At 51.7% G+C, this 24,094-nt stretch overlaps 2 protein-coding genes across 11 annotated transcripts; one reads left to right on the top strand and one right to left on the bottom strand.

Annotated features, from left to right (window-relative positions):
• The first annotated feature begins 39 nt into the window (after positions 1–39).
• ZNF821 (zinc finger protein 821) lies at positions 40–13,377 on the top strand. 6 transcript variants are annotated; one of them, XM_055819186.1, is made up of 10 exons: positions 41–228; positions 425–631; positions 2,301–2,392; positions 2,525–2,627; positions 9,018–9,128; positions 9,224–9,349; positions 9,864–10,006; positions 10,564–10,668; positions 11,573–11,739; positions 12,464–13,377. In XM_055819186.1, the coding sequence occupies exons 6-10, from the start codon at positions 9,268–9,270 to the stop codon at positions 13,116–13,118; spliced, it is 1,152 nt and encodes a 383-aa protein (XP_055675161.1). In that variant the 5' UTR covers positions 41–228; positions 425–631; positions 2,301–2,392; positions 2,525–2,627; positions 9,018–9,128; positions 9,224–9,267; the 3' UTR covers positions 13,119–13,377. The 6 variants fall into 6 exon arrangements, with proteins under 6 accessions (XP_055675158.1, XP_055675161.1, XP_055675162.1 ...); XM_055819187.1 differs by lacking the exon at positions 2,525–2,627; XM_055819183.1 differs by lacking the exon at positions 2,525–2,627 and having other exon boundaries at positions 40–228; positions 9,018–9,349.
• On the bottom strand, positions 10,676–23,184 carry ATXN1L (ataxin 1 like). 5 transcript variants are annotated; one of them, XM_055819177.1, is made up of 3 exons: positions 23,080–23,184; positions 21,160–22,757; positions 10,676–11,432 (listed from the first exon to the last, which is right to left on the bottom strand). In XM_055819177.1, exons 2-3 carry the CDS (start codon positions 22,645–22,647, stop codon positions 11,307–11,309), a joined length of 1,614 nt encoding a protein of 537 aa, XP_055675152.1. In that variant the 5' UTR covers positions 22,648–22,757; positions 23,080–23,184; the 3' UTR covers positions 10,676–11,306. The 5 variants fall into 5 exon arrangements, with proteins under 5 accessions (XP_055675152.1, XP_055675151.1, XP_055675150.1 ...); XM_055819176.1 differs by lacking the exon at positions 10,676–11,432 and adding an exon at positions 13,167–13,343; XM_055819175.1 differs by lacking the exon at positions 10,676–11,432 and adding an exon at positions 15,997–16,761 and having other exon boundaries at positions 21,052–22,757.
• Between the last annotated feature and the right edge of the window lie 910 nt (positions 23,185–24,094).

The raw sequence follows: 24,094 nt of genomic DNA, 5'->3' as shown, positions 1-24,094 counted from the left end.
CGCCTGCGGTTCCCCCTCCTCCGTGCCGGGAGCCCCGCCTCTACAGCGGACGGGAGCCGGTCGGCTGAGGGCAGCGCGCAGGGTCGCGGGTGGAGGGGTCTCCGGCCCTCCGAGGGCCAGGCGGCGGTGGCAGCTCCGGGAGGGAGGTTCGGGCCGAGGCTGAGCCCGGTCCCGGGGCCTCAGTCCTGCCGCTGCTTTTCTCCGGGGCGGCGCGGCCCGGCCTCGAGGGTAAGCCGGGCCGGCGGGAAGCCCCGGCGCTGCCCGCAGACCCCGCAGAGGCGGCGGGCTCTGGGCCTGAGGGGAAGTAACCCAGAGGCTCCCACACCGCAGTGCGGGGCGGTTCAGTTCTAAATGGATGCAGGCGTTCATAACGCACGTGGTGGCTTTTAAATTAATAGTAAAATCGTGATTTTTGACCTTGCAGGGTGAGTGCGATTCTGGTGAGCTCAGGTAGCACCAGGGTAGCCGCTTCCCGGCCCCGGCGCGGGGCTCGACAGCCGCCAGCGGCGGGGGCCAGGACTCGGCGCCGCTCCCGCGCTGCCCGCCGGGGTGGGCGAGACCCGCGGCTGGCACGGATGACCTCCTGCGGGCGGCCGGGGGCTGCTGGCCAGGACGGATCCATGAAAACCAGGTGAGATGCTTCAGATCGTGCAAAAACTGGCACCTGGGGTCTGCGGGCGAGGTCTTTGGCAGCCAGCAGGGCACCGCCGCTGCCGTGCCGGGGCTTCCCGCGCCGTGCCGGGGGCTTCCCGGGGCCGTGCCCGCGCCCGTGCCCGCGCCGCGCGCTCTGGCGGCGCCGCCATCTTGCCCGTCTGTCTGTCCGGCGGCCCTTTGTCTGTCTGCGGCTCCGCGGCGCCTTTCAGCGGGACCGGGTAAGGCGCGCCAGGCCGCGGCCGGGACCGGATCCCGCCGTCCGCCTGAGGGGCGGCAGCGTCGGTGCCGCTGCCTGCGAGAGGCCGGGCCGGGCTGGCTGTCGGGCTGGATCCCTCGGTCGTCCGTCGGCACCCTCGGGGGTCCGCGCTGGCTTCTCCCACCCGGGCCTCTGCCGGTGGAGCGGGCTTCGTTTGGCTGTGTGTCCATCCGCGTGCGGGCTGGATCCCTCAGCTGCCGCCTCCCGTGTGCTGGGACTGCCGGCTGGATCCCTCTGTCTGAGGAGGGGGACGGGATCCCGGGGTCTGTCGGTCGGTGGGAGGCTGTCAGGATCCCTGTGTGTGCCTCTCTGAGGAGGCTGACAGGATCCCTGTGTTCGTCTGTCAGTGGGAGGTTAATGGGATGCCTGTGCCTATCTGTCTGAGGTGGATGACAGGATCCCTGTGCCTGTCTGAGGTGGATTACGGGATCCCTGTGTCCGTCTGTTGGGGAGGCTGATGGGATCCCTGTGTCTGTCCTTCCAGGGGGAGATGGATTCAGCTCCTCCTTTGTCAGTCTGTCTGTCTGAGAGCACTGTTGGGATTGATTCCTTTCTCAGTCAGTCTGAGGGTGAGGAGTTGGTGTTTCCTCCCTTGTAAAGTTTGAGGAGGTTGGTGTGTCCCCACCTGCGAGGGACAAGGGCTGCGCACCCTGCCCCACATGCAGTGGGCTCGGTGGTCCCTCCCCATGTGAGGGCAGGCAGTCTGTCCCCACCTGCCTGTCCCTGTCCCTGCCTGCCTGGGGAGGTCCAGGCAGCAGGGAGGGTGCAGCAGCACAGCTGTTTCCCTCTGCCTGTGCCTGCCTGTGAGGCGGGTGAGGTCAGTCTCTTTGAGAGGCACCTCTCTGGGCCAAGACCTGTCCCTGGGCTGACCACACTGTCCTGTCAGCTGCCGCCACCATGTCTGGATCTGTGGGCATCAGGCAGCTGGTTCCCTTATCTGCCTGAGCTGGGCGGTCCGGTGCCCGACACCAGCCTTCTGGGCATGGTAGGGCCTTCTGTCCCCTCAGTCTCTCTGGGTGAGGGGCAGAGGTGGGGCAGGGTCTGCAGGTTTGGTTAGGCTCTTGCCCTCTTGGCCATAGGAACAGACAGGAGGGGGAATGGTGTTTGGACTGAGACTGCACACACTCTTGAAGTGGGGCACTCAGCTTTTTGTATGCTGGGGACAGGATTGCTTACAATTTTGCTTGAGAACTGGGTGGGACTGCCTTCACACGGTGGTTTGTGAAACGCTTGTGGATTGTGTTGGATGCTGACACTGAATATGGCTGTGGTGATGAAGAATGAGCCCTGTGGGCAGATGGGTGGGGAACGACCCTGAGACAGCCAGCTGCATTTGGCTGGAGGCTCACAAGGTTCCAGTAGTGTGTGTGACAGGCTCTTCTCTTCTCAGGTGAGCCCTCTGCTGAGGGAACGAACACTCTGTGCTTCCAGGTCAGGGAAACATGTCCCGTCGGAAACAGACCACTCCTAACAAAGTTCACTGTGAGTATTATGTTACATAGCAACATGGGATCCTTGCCTTAGCTGGAATGTTGTGGAGTGAAATGGGGAGGGGGGGAATGGTGGAAAGGTACAGTTTGTGGGGGAATGGTGGTTACTCACATTTTGTCTTAGGGATTGTAAGAAGAGAAACTGAGCTCTGTGCGTCAGGGGAGCTGGCTGTGTCCTGGCATGGCAGGACAGGGATAGGCTTGAACAAACAACTGATGCTGTAAAGGTAGGTGTGTATGTGCAGGGCCTGCAGCTGTGCTTTGCATTCACAGTGTCACAAGTGCGAGTTAGTATACTAAGAAATGTGACATCAGGGCTCTGGCCCATCTTGGGTAGCAAAGGAAGTTCTAGGCAAGTTCAAAGGCATGGCTGAAACCCAGGAAGTCCTGGGTTCTGATCTTTTCCCTACCACAGACTCAGCTGACTGGCCTTGGACATGTTACTGAAGCTCACTGTATCTCAGTTTCCTACCAGATAGTGAAAGATGAAGCCATTTGCTCTTTTCTTGCAGGGAATGGGCAGCACCTAAGTAATTTACTGGACAGATAAATGCTATCTGTCAGATCATTTTTGAGCTGAGCTGATAGGACAGATCTCTGTTTCTCCAGCATTGTCAAGACCCTGGTGTCTGTTTGAGAGTGAAGGGGTTAAGATGCTGTACATCAGTGCTTCAGGCAGGCTACAGCAGGATGTTAGTGGAACTGGGAGACACAGATGGTTGTTTGGCTGCAAAGGGGAAACTGCACATACATGGCTTTTGACTGATCACAGCAGAGGGAAGCTGGGGGGACTGAAGCTCTGTGCCCTTGTTCGTACTCAGCTTTGTGGCTGGAGACATTTGGGCTGGAATGAGGAAAAATTGCTGCCTCTGTAGGCATGTGAAAGCAAGGCTGATGAGAGGGCTGTGGGTATTGCAAAGCTGCAGTAGCCGTCAGGAGTATGGGACAGAGAGCTGAATGCTGCAGCTCTAACACTGCTTTGCTTTGCTGATGCTGCTGGCTTGCACGTCTGTGTATTTCTTCCTCTGTGCATTTCTTTCTCTGTGCTGCCTTTTTGCATGGGTACAGCAACAGGAGTCTATGCATGCTGTTCTCTGTACTAGGGGAAAATACAATGTGATATAGCCTAACACTTTGCACACTCGGTGAGTGTATTGGGGAGAATTACCTCTGTCTGGGACTTGAAAGCCCCATTGGCTGCTAGAGCTAGGCATGGGAGAGCTGACAAAGCTTTCTGTGGTGGCCAGCCTTCAAGAGTCTTGAGGTGTGGCTTCTGGCATCTGCACTGACTTGTGCTCTCCCATTCCTGCTTCTGGGTGCTGTGTTCAGCAGTGGGCAGAGCATAGCTTTGATTTGCTTGATGGTACAGTAATGACTTTGGAACTGTCTTCCTTAGAGAAATTTGACAGGTCCTGTGTTTTGTGCTATGATGCCAGTAACACAGCTATGTCCACACACTTTTGCTTTTGAGAGTGCCCAGATGTTGGGGCTGCTGTTTAGATCAGACATACAGAGTCACAGTCTCTCATGTATGGAAACCAAGGGGTGCAACACCTCTAATGGTGCAGGTAGACTTTCCATGGTGTTTAGGTAGGCTGCTTTCTTACCCCACTGTGTAAAGGTTATATTCTTCAGAAACTTATACTATTATATACGTATTATGGAGTTCAGTTGTGCGGTGTTTTCACAGTGAACGCTGGGTTTTTTATCTACAATACAAGTGATTGTATCTCTAGTTTTGGTCTCAGGGGAAGCTATCTGACAAACATGCTACCAGTGGGCATGATGTTGAGGTTATGGCATCTGGTGTGCCACAGAGAGGAATTCTGGGACCTGTTCAACGAGCCATCAGGAGCAGCAAGTAGGACCACAAGAAAATAAAGGGACCAAAAGATACAAGAAACATGTCAATGATGATGTCTCCAACTTGGGATGGAAGATCTTGTCTTATGATGAACACCACCAAATCGTTGGGACTTCTTTGTCTACCTAGCCTGCTGTGTATCTGGAGGGCCCAGAAATGCCATGCAGTGCACTGACGAGGATAATCGGAGAGAGCATCAGCTCCAAGAACTGGGTGAGCCAGCAGAATGAGGAGTCAGGCTGAGACATAGCAGACACGTTACTGAGACTTCTTCACAGGGACTGAAGTGGTTGGGAGGAAAGGAATAAAAGGGACAGCAGGTATGCAGCTTTTTATGCAGTTATCTGCAGCTGGGGTCTGATTTGGCAGGCTATGGGGCTGGGAAAGTGCTTTTTGGATTTGCATAAATACCACTGTGAATATCTAACTGGACAGATTTGTGGGAGGACAGTGCCTACTTCTTCCTTGCATGGCCACTCCATGTTATCTTCTTTCTTGGATTCACTAGGGTGGGCAACAGCTGCAGATCTCCTCTTCCTGGCTTGCTCGGTGCCACCTCTTTCCAGGGATACTTTCCAGGCTTGGCATGGCCCTCATTTAACCTTGCTTTCACAACATGGTTTGCTGCCCTCACTTAGCATAGAATCACTTTGTTTGGCATGCAGAGCAACCAGCTGGGAAGTTGTGTGGTTATAAGTCAAAACAGTTCTAAATAGAAGTTGATGTGTAAGGAAATGCAAAATAATACAGAAACAGTGATGAAAATCACTATTATCACAAAAGTCCCATTGTGCATGATGGCCAGTCCTTCTGCGGTTTTAATTGTAGTCATTTCCCCTTTGGCAGGCCTTCAGCACATAAATGGCTCTTAATTTAATTTTGTTTTGCCACATGGTACATGAAGAATACACCTGATAAAGTGGTAACAAATAAAACTGTCGTAATGGAATGCACCTATTGCATTGCCCATTCCACACTGAATTGAAAAATACAATGCAGTTACGTTGTTCCTGTGGAGATACCTTAACTGGTTCAATTTGGTCTGTATTTTCTCCCAGAGTCTAAAGTATAAAAGTATCAAATCTCTGTAAGCAGTTCATCTGATCTTGCATTCAAGCCCATCCGTTGCTGCACTCCATCAGTTATAGGCTACTCACTGTTCTCGTGCTTGCCAAAAATTTGCTGCAGGTGTTAGTGTGTACTTTTATTTTCTGTCACTGCTGTCCCATGAGCTGGCTTTCTTTCTATTGCTTGTACCCTTTGCAAGTGATGCTTATTTTAAAACTCTTGAGAACAGCTTTTCTTAGTCAAATTAATTCCCACTTCCTGGATCTGTTTATCATGGTCCAAATATCCCATTAATCCTCTATTTCCTTCCCTCTCCCTTTGACACACACACATTCTCTGCTCTTCAGTGTTCCTTGAATTCTGCTGTCTATAATATTCCCAGTTTGAAGAGAAAGCATCTCACAAGAAATAGCACCCAGCATTCAAAACCGAGCAGAAATGTTACTTGCATCAAAATCCTTGGTTCTTAAAGGGCTCTGTGGGCTGCCATTGTTAACTCTTTCAATTGTGTTGTTTTTCATTTCAGTAACCACTACAGCAGTGTGGACAACCCAGAATAGCGATGGGGCAGGTGGACTAGATCCACAGTGGTGGAAAGACTTGCAAATTTCAGGTCCAGGAAAGGAACACAGAGAAGACCTACATGAACAGGGACTTTAAATTTGATGTACAAGGAGGGAATACAGTGGCTCATCTCTGAGAGACCTTTCTGTTTAGGAAGGAAGACAGGGGAACAATGCAGTTTCTTTTGATTTGTGGATTTTGGGGTGGGGGTTGTTTGTTTGTGTGTTTATTTTCCAGAACACCTGAGAGTTATCCTGCATTCATACAGTTCAAGAAGGGAAGGGCTCAGGAAAAAAAGTCATTGCTGGCTACCAATTTGATATACCGCCAGATCCTAGCAGTCATAACTGCCCTTCTTGCACAGTGCCACAGGGCTGCCCCCTTCCTCCACAGCTGCTCATCTGGCATCCCACTCATTTACAAGATTATGGAGAGAACTGGAATGCAAAGCAGAGGCATTTGTATGATCTTTCACTGTCCTACGTCTCTAGCTGTTTGTAAAACAAATACAGTGACTTGTTTTGGTGTTGTGGTCAGCCTGCAGCCCTTTTTTGTATTTAATAAAGAAACTTCTGGAGAAGAGTCTGTGAATTCACTATTGAGCATAACATCCTTTACTGATGGCAGTGATCTTAAAGCTGTTGCCTGTCTTACTCCCTTTCCAAATGAATGGAAGTGTATTCAAAGCGGGGTGGAGGTGGGGGTGTAAGTGCCTGTATGTGAGCATGTATGTGCAGAAACAATAAAAGTATAACCCTGTACCTGTCAAACATTGAAGCCCTAAGCTTCATCAAAGTAGGACTTAGTCCATCAGTAGATGAACAGGACAATCTCCCCTAAGTTCTTTTGGAGACAGCGTTAGTTTAATATGTAAGAAGTTTTGTATAAGCTAAAGATAACATTTTTAAAAGTTTGCCTTTCCCAGTGCCATGATGCATTTTTAGATGCAGGCTAGTGGAGAATGCACAAGATGTCATCGGCTAACAGCACTGGTTTGGTTAACAGTTTGCATTTTTGACTGTAAGCTGATAGTTCTCTGCACTGCACTGAATCAGTGCTAACTGGGTTCTGGGTGTGTTGTACAGAAAGGCCACTGGCAGACACAATCACTGTCTTAGTTGTGATTGATGCTAGTGTTACTGATAGGAGGAGTTCCCTCCTCGGTCACCTTATATAAAGATCACAGCTTTTACAATCCTGCAGACTGCACGGTCGGTTTATCTGAGCAGGAACCCACCTGCCATTAGACTCCAGGCTGCTGCTCAGTGGAAACAAACCATCTGGAAGGGGAAAGGGGGAAGCAAACAAACACGTAACTGCTTCCACTAGCAGTTGCAGTGGTGTTTGGGAATCCCGTTTGGTAACTGCCACAGGTAGTATGTCTCCCACCATAGTTTTACATCTGTCTTGTGTTCTGCAGGATTCCTCATTTCACTATACTTTGTCTTGCAATGCTTCTTTGGTCTCTGGGCTTTTATCCTGGTGGTCTCTGGATATCTGCTTCTTGGAGCAGCACTGTCATTCTGCAGTGTCTGTTAGTACAGTCTGTATCTCAGTCCCATCAAAGTGAGGTGGTGGTCCAGACATAAGAGCTGCACTCCAGGTCACGAAAACCATTCGGTGCTGGAATAGCTTCTCATGAGGGTACCTGTGTCACAGCAATCACAATGGTACCTGCCGCTTTCAGTGACGAGTAGACTTAGGGTGCTCCTCAGCACCTCTCTTCAGCCTGCATGGATTGTGTTCTCAAGTCTTCTCTACAGAAACCTTTCTTACATTTCTGAAACAGAATAATAAATGCCTTCAAATGCTTTTGGAAACCTCCATGGGGATGTTGGGAACTAGAACTCTTCTCCCACAGTCTCTGTAAAACTTCTGAAGGTCTTTGAAATCTGTAAATTACTGCTTTTTAAAGCACTGCTGGAAATTGCAAGGTAAGCACCAGAAAGGCAGCGAGTATGAATATAGGGCAAAGCTGGCTGAAACAGTTTAGCACATGGGAACGTACCTGTCCTTTTAATAGGACTGGTGCTCTTTCAGTGAGTCGAGAATTCAATTCCCTGATTATACTGATGCCAGTTGTGGCCCTATACTAAAAGGTACAATTCTCTCCTGAAAATACGTTTTGACTTTCGTTTTATGTGAAAAATGCACTGTGTTTTCTTTAGCATTTCTGCATTTATGCTTTGAGTGGTTCTTGAGAACTTAAAAATTAGTTGATAAAATTTAACCCAAAAGCTAACCCACTGGGAACTTTTGACACCTTGTGTCCCAGGCAGTCCCAGCTCATCTACTGAGAGGTAAATCACAGCTACACCTGGAACAAGGCCATTCACTTGATTTAATGTGAAAATTAATGGTTACCTTTTATCGTTATTCTTTGGAACCAAAAGTTCTCCTTAGCTGGGACTGCTGTAAGAAGTTTTCTCTCTGAGAAGAACAAATAATTGCCTCCTTTCAATGTGTTTGACACCTGTTGAGATACTAGTGATCAGTGTCTTTCAACAAAACAGACTGTAAGCTATCCTCAACAAGCATGTCAGCTTTCTGGGTTCATTCCCTTAGTTTTCTTGTTTTGAGCATATGAATTGTCACTGAGATTTATTTTAGCCAGAGTCATTCCTGGGCAAGGGGAGGTAATGAAGCAAGTTATCCATCGTGTAAGGAGGAGTACACCAGCTCTGAGCACAAGCACCTTCTTGGAGGGCAGCTTGTCCTCAGCCCTCCTGGAAGAGAAGGTGGTGACCGAGGATATCAAGGACAACCCCTGGTTTAGGGTCACTGGAGAGCAGATGAGGTGCCAGGCACTCAAGGAGATACTATTTTTGTGTAAGTTGCCTTTTATAGCAAGCAATGGGGCTTAACAATTTAGAAGAGCCGTATAGCACTATGCCTGATCTGGGATACTGTCATAATCCCCGAGTGGCTTCCTCCCCTGCCTAGAGCTGTGCTATAGCTCTGCTGGCAGATGGCTTGGTAGCAGAGAAAGCCACCTGTCTACATATGGCAGATATATGGGATCTCACAGGGGGTTTTTTTGCGGCTGGAGTGGCATATAAAGAGTATGCCCAGAGCAGCCTGATGCTGGACATTTCCACTAGCAAGACTGTTCTACACACAGGGTCCGGACTCGCATCAGCAGGTACAAGAGGCTGGTGTTGCAGAGTAGGCAAGCAGAGAGGTTACTTAAATGCTTTCTGAGAGGTGACTTCAGAGGTTCTGCACAGCGCAGGTGAGCAGCCCCACGCCTGTTGTGTTCTTGGCAAGCCTTAGTGGTGAAAGCAATGGAACAGCACCAGTCTGACTCTTTGTCCTTGTGGCTGCTAGGGGAACAAGTCTTTGCAGGGCTGGAGGAGCAAGCCCGCCAAGCCATGATGAAAAACAACTTTCCTGGAGCTCTTGGGGACCAAAGGCCAGCCATTCATCCACTGCAAGACCCCGACTCCAGCAGCAGTGAGTTCCACCCCTTCCAATAATGGCAAGGTAGTAAACTGGGGAGACCCTGCCAAGGGGTGAGGCTAGGTGCTGCACAGCTTGTGGGGGTCCTCTGAGGACCATCTTTCCCTCTTCCTCATCTGGGTTAGCCCTTGGTTTCTGGGCAGGACTTTATCAGCAAACAGCAAGAGCACGGCTGCTCCCTAGGGGAAAGCAATGCCAGAGCCAAGGACCCCAACACAAACTGGGCAACGACCTCACCACTGGGATACAGTTCCAGTTACCAGAGCAAGGTGGTAACAGTAGCAGGTCCAGCTGACAGTCCAGGGCCTGTCAAGGAAGGCAGGGCCACAGGCCAGGCCCAGGGACTCCACAGAGCACTGCAGGCCCTGAAGTGCCCCAGCCTGAGTTTAAATGGAGCCCTGGTTGGAGGGGGTGGGTAGAGGCCCTAGGTCAGGCTGGTCAGGACAGTTGAGGCCTATGAGTACCCTCAGCGTCCCGACACTTGGAATAACTGTTCTGCATGTTCCAGGTGGCAGTGATGATGAGGAAACCACCCAGGATGAAGTTTCTTCCCATACATCTGAGGAGGATGGCTCAATGGTGAAAGTGAAGAAAGAATTAGAAAATGCAGAACAACCTGTGGCTGGAACCCCACTGATGAGAGAAAATGAGGCAAGTGTGTACTGGCTCTGCACTCACCTTAGCCTCCCAGGGAGGGAGAAGGGCACTGTCTAAATGCCTCCTCTCCCCAGCATGGTTTCTTGTCATCTTTTCCCTCCTGCCTCCTCCAAACAACATCTCCTGGAATGAGGAAAGGGTATGAAGAGCTCTTGGGCTGCCAGGAACTGGAAATAGCAGGCACAAACTGCCATTTTCCTGGCTGGCTGAGATGGTTGTGTGGAGCGTGCCCCCTGTGCCTTTGGCTGACTTCCTCTTCCCTTCTGCTGCAGAGCAGCCCTGCCTACCAGAGCCACTCTGCCGGTGGGAGCCTGGGTGTGAGTGGAGGCCACGAGGCCTCCCAGAGACAGCACAAGTTTTGCTCAGAGGCTACAGAAAGGAAGTTTTAGACTGCAGGAGCACAAACCAGCCCTAGTGGGACTGGGCACGCAGCACTTGATCTGGTTAAGACCTGCCTTCGGTGTTGACTAGATATTAGGGGTGTGGTATGCCTCTGTGTGTGTGTGTGAGATCTGTGCACCTTACATCAAAGTGGTTTTTCCTCTCTGTAGGTGCCGGAGAGTTTGAATGCTGACCCTATGGTGGGACTGTCACAGTGCCCCCTCTGCCAGATGGAGTGTGGAAGCAGAGAGCAGCTTATTGCTCATGTATACCAGGTAGGGGATGGTTCCAACTGTGGGATATCTCTGGCCTTAAGCCCCAAATCCAGAAACAGCCCAAAGCACAGTATGGCTTTGTTCTGGTCTTTGCAGTCACTGAACTGAGCTTCGAGCTAGGATGTGATTGAAGTTTACAGCAGTAAACTGCGCCTAGAGGGTGTTCTGGGGAAACAATCAACAAGGCACCAGTCTGCAGATCTGGAAGACACAACTCTGTCCCAAGGTAGTCTCTGCAAGTAGTTGCAGGCTAAGACTAGGCAGTTCCTTCAGATTAAATAGGGAAGCAATTTTTGCATCATTCAGTGAGATGAGAAACCTTCCTCCTAATCACCCAGTTCTTTATTTTGTAGCTGTATTACAGTTCCTACCTATGAAAACAGCTGTTGTTCCTCTGAAATGATTCCAGTATTGCAGGAAATCTGTGCTGGAATCTCACAGGTTTTGTTGTCAGTACTTTCTTCACAGCACATCAAATTCTATAAAAGAAGGAATGAAGCAGAACTGAACTGGCCACTTACCTGCACCAGCTGACTGTCTCCATCTAAGCACTTCCTCACCAGCATCCTTCCTGCTGTTAGTCCAGTCGTGCTTTGTTGAGCAACAGCAGCTCCTCAGATCATTTCTGAAAACAAGGGTCAGGTCCTACGATCCAAGTGTTTTGGCCTTATTTGTTTCTCTTGCACTGGAGTGGAGCTGTAGAAAGGTTTCCTCCTTGCTGTTTGACTTGTGACACCCCAAATGTCTTGAGCTTGGTCTAGGAGCTGACAGACAGAGGTTTAGTGGCAAGGTGTTCCCATTCCAAGAGGCTGAACTGAGTAATTTACATTATCTGATGAGCCTGCCTCAGACTGGGTAGGGAGCTGGGCAATTTGTAACTAACAACTTGGTGGTTGTTTTGCAGCACACTGCAGCTGTGGTGAGTGCCAAGAGCTACATGTGTCCTGTATGCGGCAGAGCCCTCAGCTCACCGGGATCCCTTGGGCGACATCTCCTGATCCACTCAGAGGACCAGCTGTCAAACTGTGCAGTGTGTGGAGCACGCTTCACCAGCCACGCCACATTCAACAGGTCAGGGTCAGCCTGGCTGGTGAGTGGGCTAGGGTACCCACATTAAAGATTAGGTGGGTTGCCTTGAATGACACAGAAGTCGTGGCTCTGGACCCACTGAGGCCTGTAGGAGAGCTGTGAACACCCCCAGTGAGTGAGATTCCCTCAATCCCCTCCTGCCTGCAGCTCTGCATCACCTGCCAAGACCTCCACGGGCTGTGCTGCTAAAAGGGTGTTCCTTAGTTCTGTGAAGAACTAGAGCTGTGCAGGAAGCACTGGGGTCTCCAGTCACTGGAGGACAATCAACTGTTTCCCTTGCCCAGCAAACCATCAGAGTAGGTCTGTACTGCCCAGATGGGTTCGTCATTTCCAGAGTGGGACTACAGGCAGAAACCAAAATGTTCCTTGTTTGTGTCCTGCCTGGTGAAGGATTATCTACTGACCAGTGGAACAGGGCTGAAGGGAGAAATCCAGATATGATGGGGAGGAGCAACTTGCTGGCTGATTGCTGCTCTTGTGCTCTTCCAACCCAGACACTGCTCTGGGCTAACCTGCTTCCTACCCCTGCATATGATGTTGCTTCATTTTAGATATTCAGACATGTCTGTGGGCAAGAATGGTTTAGCAGAGGCCTCTGTTATGGGCTGTAGTAGAGGCACTGTTCACTGCAGCCCCCTGGGCAGTCTGAGATGGGGCTCATCCATCAGCACCAAGTCTCTGACTTTCTGCTCTTTCTGCTTTCCAGCGAGAAGCTGCCAGAGGTGCTCAGTGCAGATCGCCTGCCAGCACCACAGAGCGAGGGCCCCTCCAGTGTTGAGGGGAAAGACATTGCCTTTCACACCCCTGTGTATCCTGCAGGCATCCTCCTAGTGTGCAATAACTGTGCTGCTTATCGTAAGCTGCTGGAGGCACAGACACCTGGCATGCGAAAGTGGGCACTTCGTCGGCAGAACGAGCCCTTGGAAGTGCGGCTGCAGCGCCTGGAGCGGGAGCGTACGGCCAAGAAGAGCCGGCGGGACAATGAGACACCTGAAGAGCGGGAAGTGAGGCGTATGCGGGATCGAGAAGCTAAGCGCCTGCAGCGCATGCAAGAGACAGATGAGCAAAGGGCACGGCGGCTGCAGAGAGACCGGGAAGCCATGCGACTGAAACGTGCAAATGAGACCCCAGAGAAACGACAGGCCCGGCTCATCCGGGAGCGTGAGGCCAAGAGGCTCAAGCGGCGCCTGGAGAAAATGGACATGATGCTCCGGGCACAGTTTGGCCAGGACCCCTCTGCCATGGCTGCTTTGGCAGCTGAAATGAACTTTTTCCAGCTGCCAGTGAGCAATGTGGAGCTGGAGAGCCAGCTGCTGGGCAAAATGACCTTTGAGGAGCAGAGCAACAGTGCACTGCATTAAGCTACAGCCAAGGACTGTGCCACTTCTGCTGCACCTGCCACAGGTGCACTAGCAGCCTTCGACATTCAGGAGGCTGCTGTGGGTCCCTGGCTGACTCTCCCTGACAGATGGTTCTGGATTTCTCCTGGAAATAGGAGAATAATGGAGCTGAGAGATGTCTGCCAAAGTAGCTCTGGTGGGAGCAGATTCTGAGGATACAGACTGCTCTGGGGGCCAAGTCACAGCCTGTGAACAGAGAGAAAATAAATTAATGCTCACATTTGTTTAGTCCCCTTCTTTACCTGTTGTGCTTTGCCCTGTTCTTGGACCCTTTCCCCATAGATGGGTTTGGGCTGCTGCAGTTCTGCCACAGGTGAAAGCCTACTTCACTAAAAAGGGATTTTGTTTACTGCAGCATGAATTATGAAGCTGAGGACTTTGATAGCCCACAGCTCCTCCAGGAGTAAATCCCTTGCAGTTTGTGCCCAGAAAAAAGAAGCAAAGGAGGATGTTGTCTCCCTGGAAATGGCTATGCACACCCTTTCTCTTAACGCTATCATTATGTGCTTATTTGCAGTAGCATCCATGGAAAAACTAAGAGGAAACTGAGTTCCTGTTCTAAGATACCCCACATAAACACTAACAGAAAGGCTGACTGAGGTAAGCAAACAGCAAACAAGTTTGCTGGTTTACTCACAAGTTAATTTTCACTTAAACAGCATTTCAGGTTTGCAAGTGAAAGAGCTCATTGAATGGTAAACAGTAAGGGTAGGTCAGTTCTCCAGTGCTGTATGGATTTGCTTTTCCCTTCATTCAGCACTGGTGAGTGCTGCATCCAGTTCGGGGCTCCACAGTGCAAGAGAGGCACCGACATACTGGAGAGCATCTAGTAAAGGGCCACTACAATAGGGAAGGAATTGGAGCATCTCTCCTACACAGAACGGCTGAGAGAACTAGGACTGTTCAGCCTGGATAAGAGAAGGCTTGAGGGAGGAATCTTGTCAATGTTTATAAATACCTGAGGGGACAGCGTAAAGAAGACAGAGCCAGGCTGTTTTCAGTGGTGCCTAGCGACAAGTCTAGAGACAATGGGCACAAACTGAAACATGGAGGGTTCTCCCTGAACAACAGGAAACACTTTTTCACTATGTGGGTGGCAGAGCACTGGAGAGGTTACACAGAGAGGTTGTGGAGTCTCACACCTTGGAGGTATTTAAAAGACACAGTCCTTGGCTGCTGGCTGTAGATGGCCCACAGGGCGGGCGGGCGTTGGACCAGATGACCCCCAGAGGTCCCTTCCCACCTCAGCCATTCTGCAACGTCATAGTAAGCTGAGCTGATTCAACCACTTCCATACAGCCAAATGCAAGGCTGCTCATCTAGGCCCATGGATTGCACTCCAGTTACTTATTCTCATAGTAAATTCCTCTGTGACTAACAGTGACTTTCAGTGGTCACTGCAGGTAACACTGTGGGGCGAGGGGAGGACCATTCGTACACAGAACCACACAGGTAGAAAAGAAAGTTGCTTTTGCTTCCATACTGCAGCAGCAAAATCAGCGAGAGGAATGTGGAAAAGAGGTGAGCTGGGGAGGAGCCACGGAAAGCTACAATAACTGCGTCTGGAAAAACCTGTCAGGCAGTAGGGAATTTAAGCCTTCTTTAGTTTATTCAAGAGGTAGCCAAGGCAAAATGTAATCATAGTCTGTACCTGTATGAAAAGGTCCCCACTGCTATTATAAATCATTATGAAACTATACACTATGGAAATCAAATGTAGACGCATTTAAACATTAGCACAGAAGGACTCAGGGGGAGGCAAAGGGGTGGTATACTCTCCATTATTCTGTTTCTTCAAGAATTAGCATCAAAAAAATGCATGTGGTAGCTTTATGGTTTCCAAACGCCAGCCCACCAAACACTGGTGTGACACACATCTATGTTTTGTGGCCTTAAGACCCCCACTGCTTCCAGAGCATTTCCAGTTAAGGTCTGCAGTACAGTTACATGGTGGTCTAAATACACGGGGAGCTACTACCTTCTCTCTGATGGCTGTTTCTCTGCATTAAGTCAGAAGAGGTGACCACAAGACCCCTGCTTGAGATCAGAAGAGTAATGTTAAAACAAGAAGCAAAACCTTTTGGCCAGACTACATAGAAACCTGATTTTTCGCTCTTTTTTCAGTTTGAAACACTTTTAAGTCCCTTAAAACCCTAGTTAATGCTTACAATAATTGCCTTCAAAGTGCATAATGTTGGTTGGTTGTTTTTTTCTGAAAACAAACCAACCTTACAGACAGCCTTGTGGACACTTGCTACAAAAAGTATTTAATCTTTTCAATGGTACATTCTTCCACATGGCACTGTAACATCTTGCTTCCTCACCTTACAGAGGCTGCTTTAACATCTGATTCATCACATAGAACTTATATCCAGGAGTCATCCTGGCCTCTCTCACTGTGGGAAAAGGCACCAGATCTGGAAAGGATCTATTCAGTTCTGTGTTGCCATGCTTATATCCTCCTTTGCTCTCTGAACTGACCTCTCTATTCTTGCCTCTGTCCATTTTCATACTCAAACCAGCATAGAGTCTGCATCCTGCAGCATTTGCTATTACTCTGCCTTGGGTGTTTTGCTTGGCCAACAGAGATGTAGCTTCACTCTGCCATCGGCAGCCGAATTTTCCCTGCAGTGTCACTGGTACTTGACCGTTATTCCAAGGGGTTCAGGAAACATCACATAACAGCAAAAGCACTTCAACACAGAATTATGGCTTATAATCCATCTGTCAGACAGCCTTTACCTTGCCCTTGCCACAAGTCTCCAGATCACTCTGTGCAAGAGCAGAGAAGCCACATCCTAATTATCAATTATGATACAGATGAGCAAAAAGTCTCAAACACCAAAGGAAAAGCTATTGGTTTATATATAGATATATATATATAGATATAGATATATACTGTGTTTACAGAGTCAACAAGTTAAATGCAATATTCATAAGAGCATTAACAATAAAAATACAATCTGTGTGTAGCCAAGTACAGACTTAAAATGGTAAAACAGGAAAAAGGATCTCACCAAAAGTACAAATATACAGTACAAATTGATTTATTTAAAACAGTTACAAAAAAAGCACAACAAAATAGAGATTATCCTTAGAATTATTAATGCTTTGTTAAAGATCAGGTAGGAGGAAAGGGGCAGGAACAAGGTCGGAGGGGAGCACCTGACTAGTTCTAAGGCTTTAGATACAATGCGGTTGGTTACATGTTAATACAGCCATTACATAACTGGGATTATAGTTGAGGGATCAGCACTTATCTACAAAGACCTCCTTGCCTCAGGGCAGCCCAGCCAGTTCCCCCAGTGTGACATGTCTGTTTCTCTGCTTTGCATGGGCAGACCCTCCCCTGGCGCTAAGGTGCCATGAAAGCGGAAAACAACTAGAATGTGCATGGGTGCGTTTGCAGGGTGGGGTGGCAGCAGCCTAGAAGGACCTTAGGGGCAAGTCCTGTCCTCCATGGACAGATGTGAAGACCGTGGAAGGGCCTTGACCATCAGCATTTTAAGCCATACGTAGAACACACCCTGGGCCAAACTCTGTACAGAATGTGCATTCGTAGCCATCTTAGCAGCTTCTGCAAAGTTTCAGGCCCTAGGACAGCCTGAAAGACAAAGAGCAGTTGTGAGTGATGCTAGGGAAAGGCACATGTACTGCTGTGGGCAGGAACTAGCATTTGGGCTACTCAAGCTGCTGTAGTTTTCTGAGTAACAAGGATTGTTAGTTCTCTACGGGGGAAAGTGACTTCAAGTGTGGGGTGGGGACAGGGGATGGGGGTGGGACACTTAATGAGAAAAGTGCATTATACTTGCGCACCTGCTGGAAAGGGGAGGCAGAGGGGCCTCTGCAGCTTTCCTTCTTTCCAGACAGAGCTTCCTCTGCATAGTCTGGTAGTGATGAGCGCTCATCGCTTGGACCAAGTCTCACGTTCCTGGAGCAAGTGTACGCATAGCCTAGAAACAAGCCAGGCCTCTGCTGGGCAGCTGACTTTAGGAATGTTTCATGAGATAGGACAGATGGCTACAGACACCCATTATTGCATCCTACAGACGCTTGCCACAGAGTGTGAGCTGGATAAAACCAAGGCCAGGAGGCCTCCTCCTCCAGGTTGGACAGACCACAGCTCTCCTCCCCTTCACAGCAGCAGCAGGAAAACAGTATATTTCTCTGATAAGCCTGTCACATCTCTGCCAGGAGAAAAGCCCAGATAACCATCTCATTCCACAATGTCTTCCTGGCTTTATCTCCTCCTTTCCCAGTAAACCTAAGAAAGAAAAGCTTCCTCCGTGGGCTCGTTCATAGCCTTTCTGCCTACAGCAGAGCCTGTCTCAAACACTCCCTATCTCAGGAGAGCCTCAATGCTCAACACAGCAACCAACACAGGGTGCAGAGCAACACAGCCCAACCCAGGAAGGACAGATTCCAGTGACGATGAGTACTGCCAAGCTGGGCTAGAGGGCTGCCAGTGCTGCCCCCCCCACCCACCGCCTCTGGGGCAAGCGCCCAGATGCCAGAATTCTTCGTATCAATGCCCCACCACAAGGTGTGCCCCAAACCATTGCTTCCATGGAAGAGCTGGCAGCTGAAACATGCACAACAGTGGGACTGACACAGAGTCTGGATAGAAGCACCAAGGTCAAATTCACCCTGGCATGTTCCACAGAGCTCAGGAGCGCACTCAAGAGATGCGCAGTGAGCCAAAGTCCAGGCCAGCGGCTGGGTAAACACCAGGGTGAGCACCTTCACAGCCCTTCAGCTGCTTACAGTACAAAGCTATTTTAGCCACATGGCATCTTGCCTCATACATCAGTGTCTTTCCTTTCAGAGCACTGTTCAGTGCAACTGAGATCTAGTAGTAGTTACAGTAACACACATGAGATAAGGCAGGCTCTCCAAACCCTCTCTCCAAAAGACAAGAGACTTCAGTGTTCAAAGATGCATGTGAGGGGCTCTGTGCCCTTCAGCTGCTCAGACACTCCCTCTGTGTGCAACCAGCCCTTCTACATTCACACACCGTATGTAGGCAAGATCCCTTTCTTAGCTGCCTGCCACAGCTCTGAATTCCTCTGCATGCACCATGCAAAGAACAGGCAAGAGAACCTGGGCTCCTCTGCCTTCTGCCTTTGGCCACAGACACCCTGGATATCCTGAGCATGAAGTACTAACTGACACTAATCGAGGTCTTCGCGTGGGAGAATCCAATGAGTAGCAACTGTGAAACACACAAGGTGATGAGGCACCTGGGCCCAGACAGTACATTTTACTGACAAACAGTGCCATGAAAATAGCATCTGTTCCCACAGCTGTTGCATGCAAGGAGGCAGAATCTTCACATGACAGCATCACTGTGACTTCATACATTTCAAATGCAGCTGATGAGACTGGAAACAGTGTCATCTGGGGGAAGCTACATGTGATATAGGCAGCATCCTTGTTCTGGAGAAACCCCCGTGAGGCACAAACACTGAAGGCATGAGTAGCGCATGTCTCCCTAAGGCCTGAAAAGAAACTGTCCTGGTGCAGGCATTTCAAAGGCAACAAAAAAGGCTAGCAATGTGCTAGGGAAACAGGACTGACAACCCAGATGGAAGGGACATTCTGGAGACTCTCTAACTTGCCTCATAGCCAGCGGAGCACTGCTCCATCACACAGCCAACAGAAGCCTGCCAATTGCAGGTCACGTTCCTGGAGAGCGTGCAGAACAGCCCTGAGACACCACTGCTGCAAGCTGACCGAAGGACAGCTATGCTGAGGAGAGGTGCTGACACACAAGCCATTCGGGGAAGGAAAAGCAGTGCCCTAGCCATCAGGCATGCCTGACAGAGAACTTCAGGAAGATGAGCAAAGGGAGACAGAAAATGGTATGCTGAACATCAGGAGCAGCATCAGGACTCTAGTAGGGACCTGCACACTGGAAAGAGACCCTCTTAAAAGCCTGGTCCTAACACAGAGATGGGCACCTTAATACAAGAAATACTTAATTCAAGAAGTCAAGTCAGTGAAGACTCTTATTGTCAACATAATAGTGACTATTCTTTATTCTAGCTAAGCAGTTAGAGCTGGTGTCATAACACACCGTCAGAGAGGGCAAATTAGTCTAACTACTAGAGCCTTCACTTGAATGGAGTGTTATTACCATAATGAGGTATTAATATACAGTTGTATTAAATCTCACCATGAAAAAGACTACTCTTGATTTTACCGTGCTGTTCTACAGAGGAACTCTGAAGTAAAGCATCAGAAAAACTATCACAAAACCACCCCAAAATGCCCTGTGATGCCATGATAATTTTAGAGTCCCTACATTAATCATAGAACTGTACTTAGCAGAAACATTGTACCTTGCCTGCACATGCACAAACACTTGTCTCTTGTCTAGAGCTTATTCAGGAAACTGCCTGCAGGGAAGAATTAGCCATCTGGAAAGTTTTCTTCTTATTTAGTTACAAAATATAGTCTCGGTCATCTCACAGTCATCCATCCTTCCTTAGAGAATGCTGAATATATTTTACTCCGGCTTTAAAAAAAACCAAAACAACCAAAGCCTGAAAACCAACCAAAAAACCCCAACCCCATTCATCCATAGGCTAAGCCTCTGCAAAAGCTCTAAGCCCAAGAGATGCTTTTTAAAAAATCATTATTAACATGGGAAGAAAGATTCAATTTGGTGGCAAATAATTAAATGTATTTTACTGATGTCTCCCGTCCCAACTTGTGTCCCATCCCAAGTGCTTGAGTTCCCTGTTCACCTACACCCAAACCCATCCTTTTGGTCCTTCCTCTTGAATTTCTGTGATTCATTCAAATCTTTACATTCTATGCAAGAAGAAAGAGCAGTTGGATTCAGTGGAAGAGACATTAAACAGAACCACCAGAGAAGCATCTCCATCCCACCCTCAAGAGCTCCCTTGGTGAACGGTCCTTTTAAAGTGCATGTGTGAAGAAAAGGGATACTGAGAGTAGAGCCCCCTAAACTCCAGTGGGGACCCATCTCTCCCCATCATGAGAAAGGAGGAATAAAATCTTCAGCAATTTTATCTGCTACTTTAAGCCATGTCTGCCCTCCTCATCTCCCAACCCATCTTGAATGCTTAGACCCTGCCCTGCAGGGAATCAAGTTATTCAGGGAGGTGTGAGAAAGCCCTACCCTCCAATCTCTGGAATGCTCCCATCGCAAGCTCATGAGCACATCCCTGTTCTCTACCCCAGCTAGCCTGTTGCTGCTCCCTGAGGCACTGGAGCCCTCTTGATTCCCCAAGCGGAACTTGTCAGCCACTGAACTGGAATAAACCCAGTCCTGCAGGGCAGAAAGCAGCCTTGCTGGTGAACCTGTCACAAAGTCTGTGCAATTTCTCCACCTGATGGTGAGGCTCACCTACAGGGGATGCCCTAGCTCACAGCCTCAAAGGGATCACTTCCCTGCATTTGAACGCCCTTCAATAGACAGCTTGACCTCCTGGGGAATGAAAGAGGGACGGAGCAGAGAGGGCCGAGGCTCCTCTGCCTGCATGCTGTATCTTTGGAAGCCTGGGGCTGTCCAGCTGTGCTGACTGCCAGTCTCAGGCTGAGAGGATTCTACAGGAGAGCTCTGGGCTGCACTGTCCCTATCTGTGTGGCTCTTCCTTTCAGCAGCTCTGTCAGACGGTTCTCTTGACCCCTGAGCTGTTCTTTCAGATCTCTCCCTAGTAGATAGCAACTGATCTGTGAGAGGGTAGTTAGCCTGAGAAGCGGAGCTGCCGTTCATGCTCTGTAAACTGATTGATATACAGACATCACCCACTTGCAGCCTGTGACAGGGCAAAGCAAAGAGCTGACCAGTCCGGCCTGGGCTACAGGAGGACCAGCCCTGGCCATACACAAAGAAGGGATGCTCTGGGGGCACATCAATGCTCACTTTACTTTGTTGCTCCCCGACCACAAAATGCAGTGTGACAAGCCCGGGCCACTGGCTTTCCTGAATATCCACCACGGTGCTGGAGTCAATCTTCAGGCCCCCGCTCACCTCTGCACTGCGAACAAAGTCTTGAGTCTGCAGGTCCTCCACCCGCTTCAGCTCTCCTGTAGCCAGCTGGATGATGGCTCCTTTCATGAAGTGAGAGGGCAAGTGTGAGGAGCTGGGTGGTTGCAGCTGGACCAGGTCCTTTTCAAGTGCGCTTCCTCCAGCCTGTGCGTCCGGGCTCCGCCTCACCAGGGTTTCTGAAGTGGAAGACCTGGTGGGCTCGGATGCAGCGGGAACCAGGACTGGCTTGCCGTTGGCTATCACCATTCCTTTGGTTAATTGTCTTTGTCTAACCGGCTCTTCAGGGGACATTACATACGGACTCCTGGACTGGCTTTTCTCAGCAGCCGCCCTTTCCACTGGGTTCCTCAGCACGTCCTTTGACTCCCCCTGCTGATCAGGGATATTATGGCAAAGGTTTAAGGGGCTCGGGTCATCTTTCCTCTGGGCTGCCAGAATATGATAATCCTGAGATGCCAACACCCCCACCACCCTCTGAACCTCCAGATCGGTGTCTGGGGTGCTTCTGTGAGCTGGCACAGAGACCTCTGTTCCCAACGTCTGGTAACCTGAAAGGAACTGTCCATCGACCACACATCCCGCTACAGCCCCTGGCAGACAGTCTTCAGCTTTACTGCTGGCAGAGTCCACAGCCTCACTGGTCCTCCTCACCACACTATGCTCCAGATGTCTCTGTCCACCATTGGCAGCAGCTACCTCTGAACTCGGCTGACTGTCTTGCTGAAGAGACTCTGGGCTTCCGCCCGCTGTAGGTGTCTCATATGCAGAATACCCTGGTGGGAAGCGGGACATCTGATAATAAACAGGAATTCTACCTGGTGCAATATCTAATGGCTGGGTCCCAGCATGGTGCTGCATCTGGCCAGAAGGAGAGATTGCAGAAGCAGATTTGTTGAAGGTGTGGGTAGGAGAGGTAGTCTGGGGGGAAGGAGCGGCTTCTTCCGTGAAGAGAGAGGCATATGGCACAAAGTGGGGGACATGGGAGGCGGTGATGTTGGTGGAAGGAGACAGGAGAGGACTAGGCAGGAAGCCAGGAGGGACAGCATAGGGCACTGTGTAATGCGAGCCAATGAACTGTAGGGACGCTGGAGGGATCTGTGCGTAGTGGATGGGGGGGTAGGGCACCCCTGGGTGCTGGATTATTGGTGAAGTCATATTGAAGGTGGGAGGCAGAGGGCTCACGTTCACCACGGAGTGCAGACCCGTTGGTGAAAAGGTGGCGGGTGGCACTGCCACTTTGTAGAGCATCCCATACTGGTCCACCGTCAGCCCTGCCACTGCTTCCGTGGCCTCGCCAGGGCCATAGTGCAGAGCTGCAGGGCCTGGCCCCGCTGCCCGGGTCCAGTCGGGGCCCTCGCCCGAGGCCTGGGCAAGCCCTGCACGTCCTGTCTCGGTGCCGGTGCTGGCGGTAGGAAGTTCGCGCTTCTTTGGCGGGAGGCACTCCTGGCTCCGCTCGTGGCCTGCTCTCATGGTGCCCCGTGGTGTCCCGGCAGCCCCGGCCGCGACGCTCGTTCATGGGGGCACCCGCAGGGGCTGCCACACGCCGGCTCCCGGATCCCCGCTCCCGGCCACCGCCTCACCTGCGCCAGGAACAGAGGGAGTCGTCAGTCCCGGCCCCGCCACCGAGCCGCCAAGGGCCCCGGCGGCGGGGGGAGCCACCAGGCCGCAGGGACGGGGGCGGCCCCGGGCCCCGGCCGCGAGAACAAGCGAGCCGACGAACCCTGGCCCTACCCGGGGCCGCGGCACCGGCTCCGGGGACGACGAGAGCCCGAGCCCGGTCGCCGGCACCGGCCCCACCCCCGGCCACGGCCGCGCCCCACCCCGCCGAATCCGAGGCGCCGCAGTCGCGTCGCGACCCGCCACGGCGGGCCCGCCCGGTGCCCACCACAGCCCGCGGCTCACCCGCCATCGCCCGGCTCCTCCTCCGCGACCCCCATCGGCCCCGGCGCCGCCCGCGGCCACCTCCGGCCCGACCCCTCCCCGCGGCGCACGCCGATGACGCACTGCTCCGCGCGCCGGAAGCGCCTCACCCGGCGGCAGGGGGCGTGGCGGCGGCGCACCCGCAGCTGACGTCACCGGCCGTCCGCAGTGCCGGTCGCCCTGGCAACCTGCCGCGCCCCGCGGCGCCGCCCCCGGGGCCCAGGCTAGCCCCTGGGCGGTGATACCGGCCGGCACTGCTCTTCGGCGGGGAGGGCGTGCTGCTGGGCCGGCCGGAGGGGCGGGGCGCCGCCGGGGGCGCAGGCTTCCACCGAGACCTCGGCCCGGGCGGGCGGATCGGCTGCGGGGGAGCGAGCTCCTGCGGGGAAAGGCCGTGCCCAGTCCCCAGCCGCAAAGGCCGAGCCGTCCCGGGGCGCCTGCCGCGCCCGGCGCCTCAGACCGGGCAGCCGGCCCGGTTCTCACTGCGGGGGGCCGGTGGTGGAGGAACTCCTGCCCCACCGCCCTCTGCGCAGCCCTTCCACCTTCTGCCTAAACGTACCCCTCGCCCTGCCTCGCACCCGGCGCCCTTGCTTGTCTTGGTGCCGCCAGCAAGCTCCTACGAGTGCGCGGCTTCTCGTTGTTCATCGGTTTGTGATGTGATAGAAGATCCTGGCAAGCACGAGAAGTTGCCCGGAGCGGGGCCTCGCCAGTTCCCGTTCCCCATCACACGTCAAAGTCTCTCCCACCCCGAACTCCGGGACTCGGGCTCGAGCGGCTGCGCCCCTTACGCCCGAGCACCGCCCGCCCCGCGTGACCCCTCACACGGGTCTGGGGTCTCCCCCCCGCCGCTGGCAAACAAGCCCGGGCCGCTCCTCTGGTGCCGCTGCCAGCACACGGCCATGTCCGCCGCAGGGCTGGTCTCAGAACAACGTCCTCGCACATCTATAGATCAGACACTGCTTCGTGCCTGCTGCCGCCTCCGAGGCGTGGAGCCGAGCCT

This window comes from Falco peregrinus, chromosome 14 (assembly GCF_023634155.1).
Source record: "Falco peregrinus isolate bFalPer1 chromosome 14, bFalPer1.pri, whole genome shotgun sequence".
Classification (NCBI taxonomy): Eukaryota; Metazoa; Chordata; class Aves; order Falconiformes; family Falconidae; genus Falco; species Falco peregrinus.
Note: the sequence above shows the minus strand (reverse complement) of the source record. Positions and strands in the feature narration are given on the sequence as shown.

Bases quoted from the DNA above. Each gene is read 5' to 3' on its own strand.
- ZNF821 (XM_055819183.1), top strand. From the start codon at position 9,181: ATGGAACAGCACCAGTCTGACTCTTTGTCCTTGTGGCTGCTAGGGGAA. The intron at 9,350-9,863 runs GTGAGTTCCACC...TGCATGTTCCAG, and splicing joins AGACCCCGACTCCAGCAGCA to GTGGCAGTGATGATGAGGAA. The intron at 10,669-11,572 runs GTAGGGGATGGT...GTTGTTTTGCAG, and splicing joins TTATTGCTCATGTATACCAG to CACACTGCAGCTGTGGTGAG.
- ATXN1L (XM_055819174.1), bottom strand. From the start codon at position 22,647: ATGAGAGCAGGCCACGAGCGGAGCCAGGAGTGCCTCCCGCCAAAGAAG.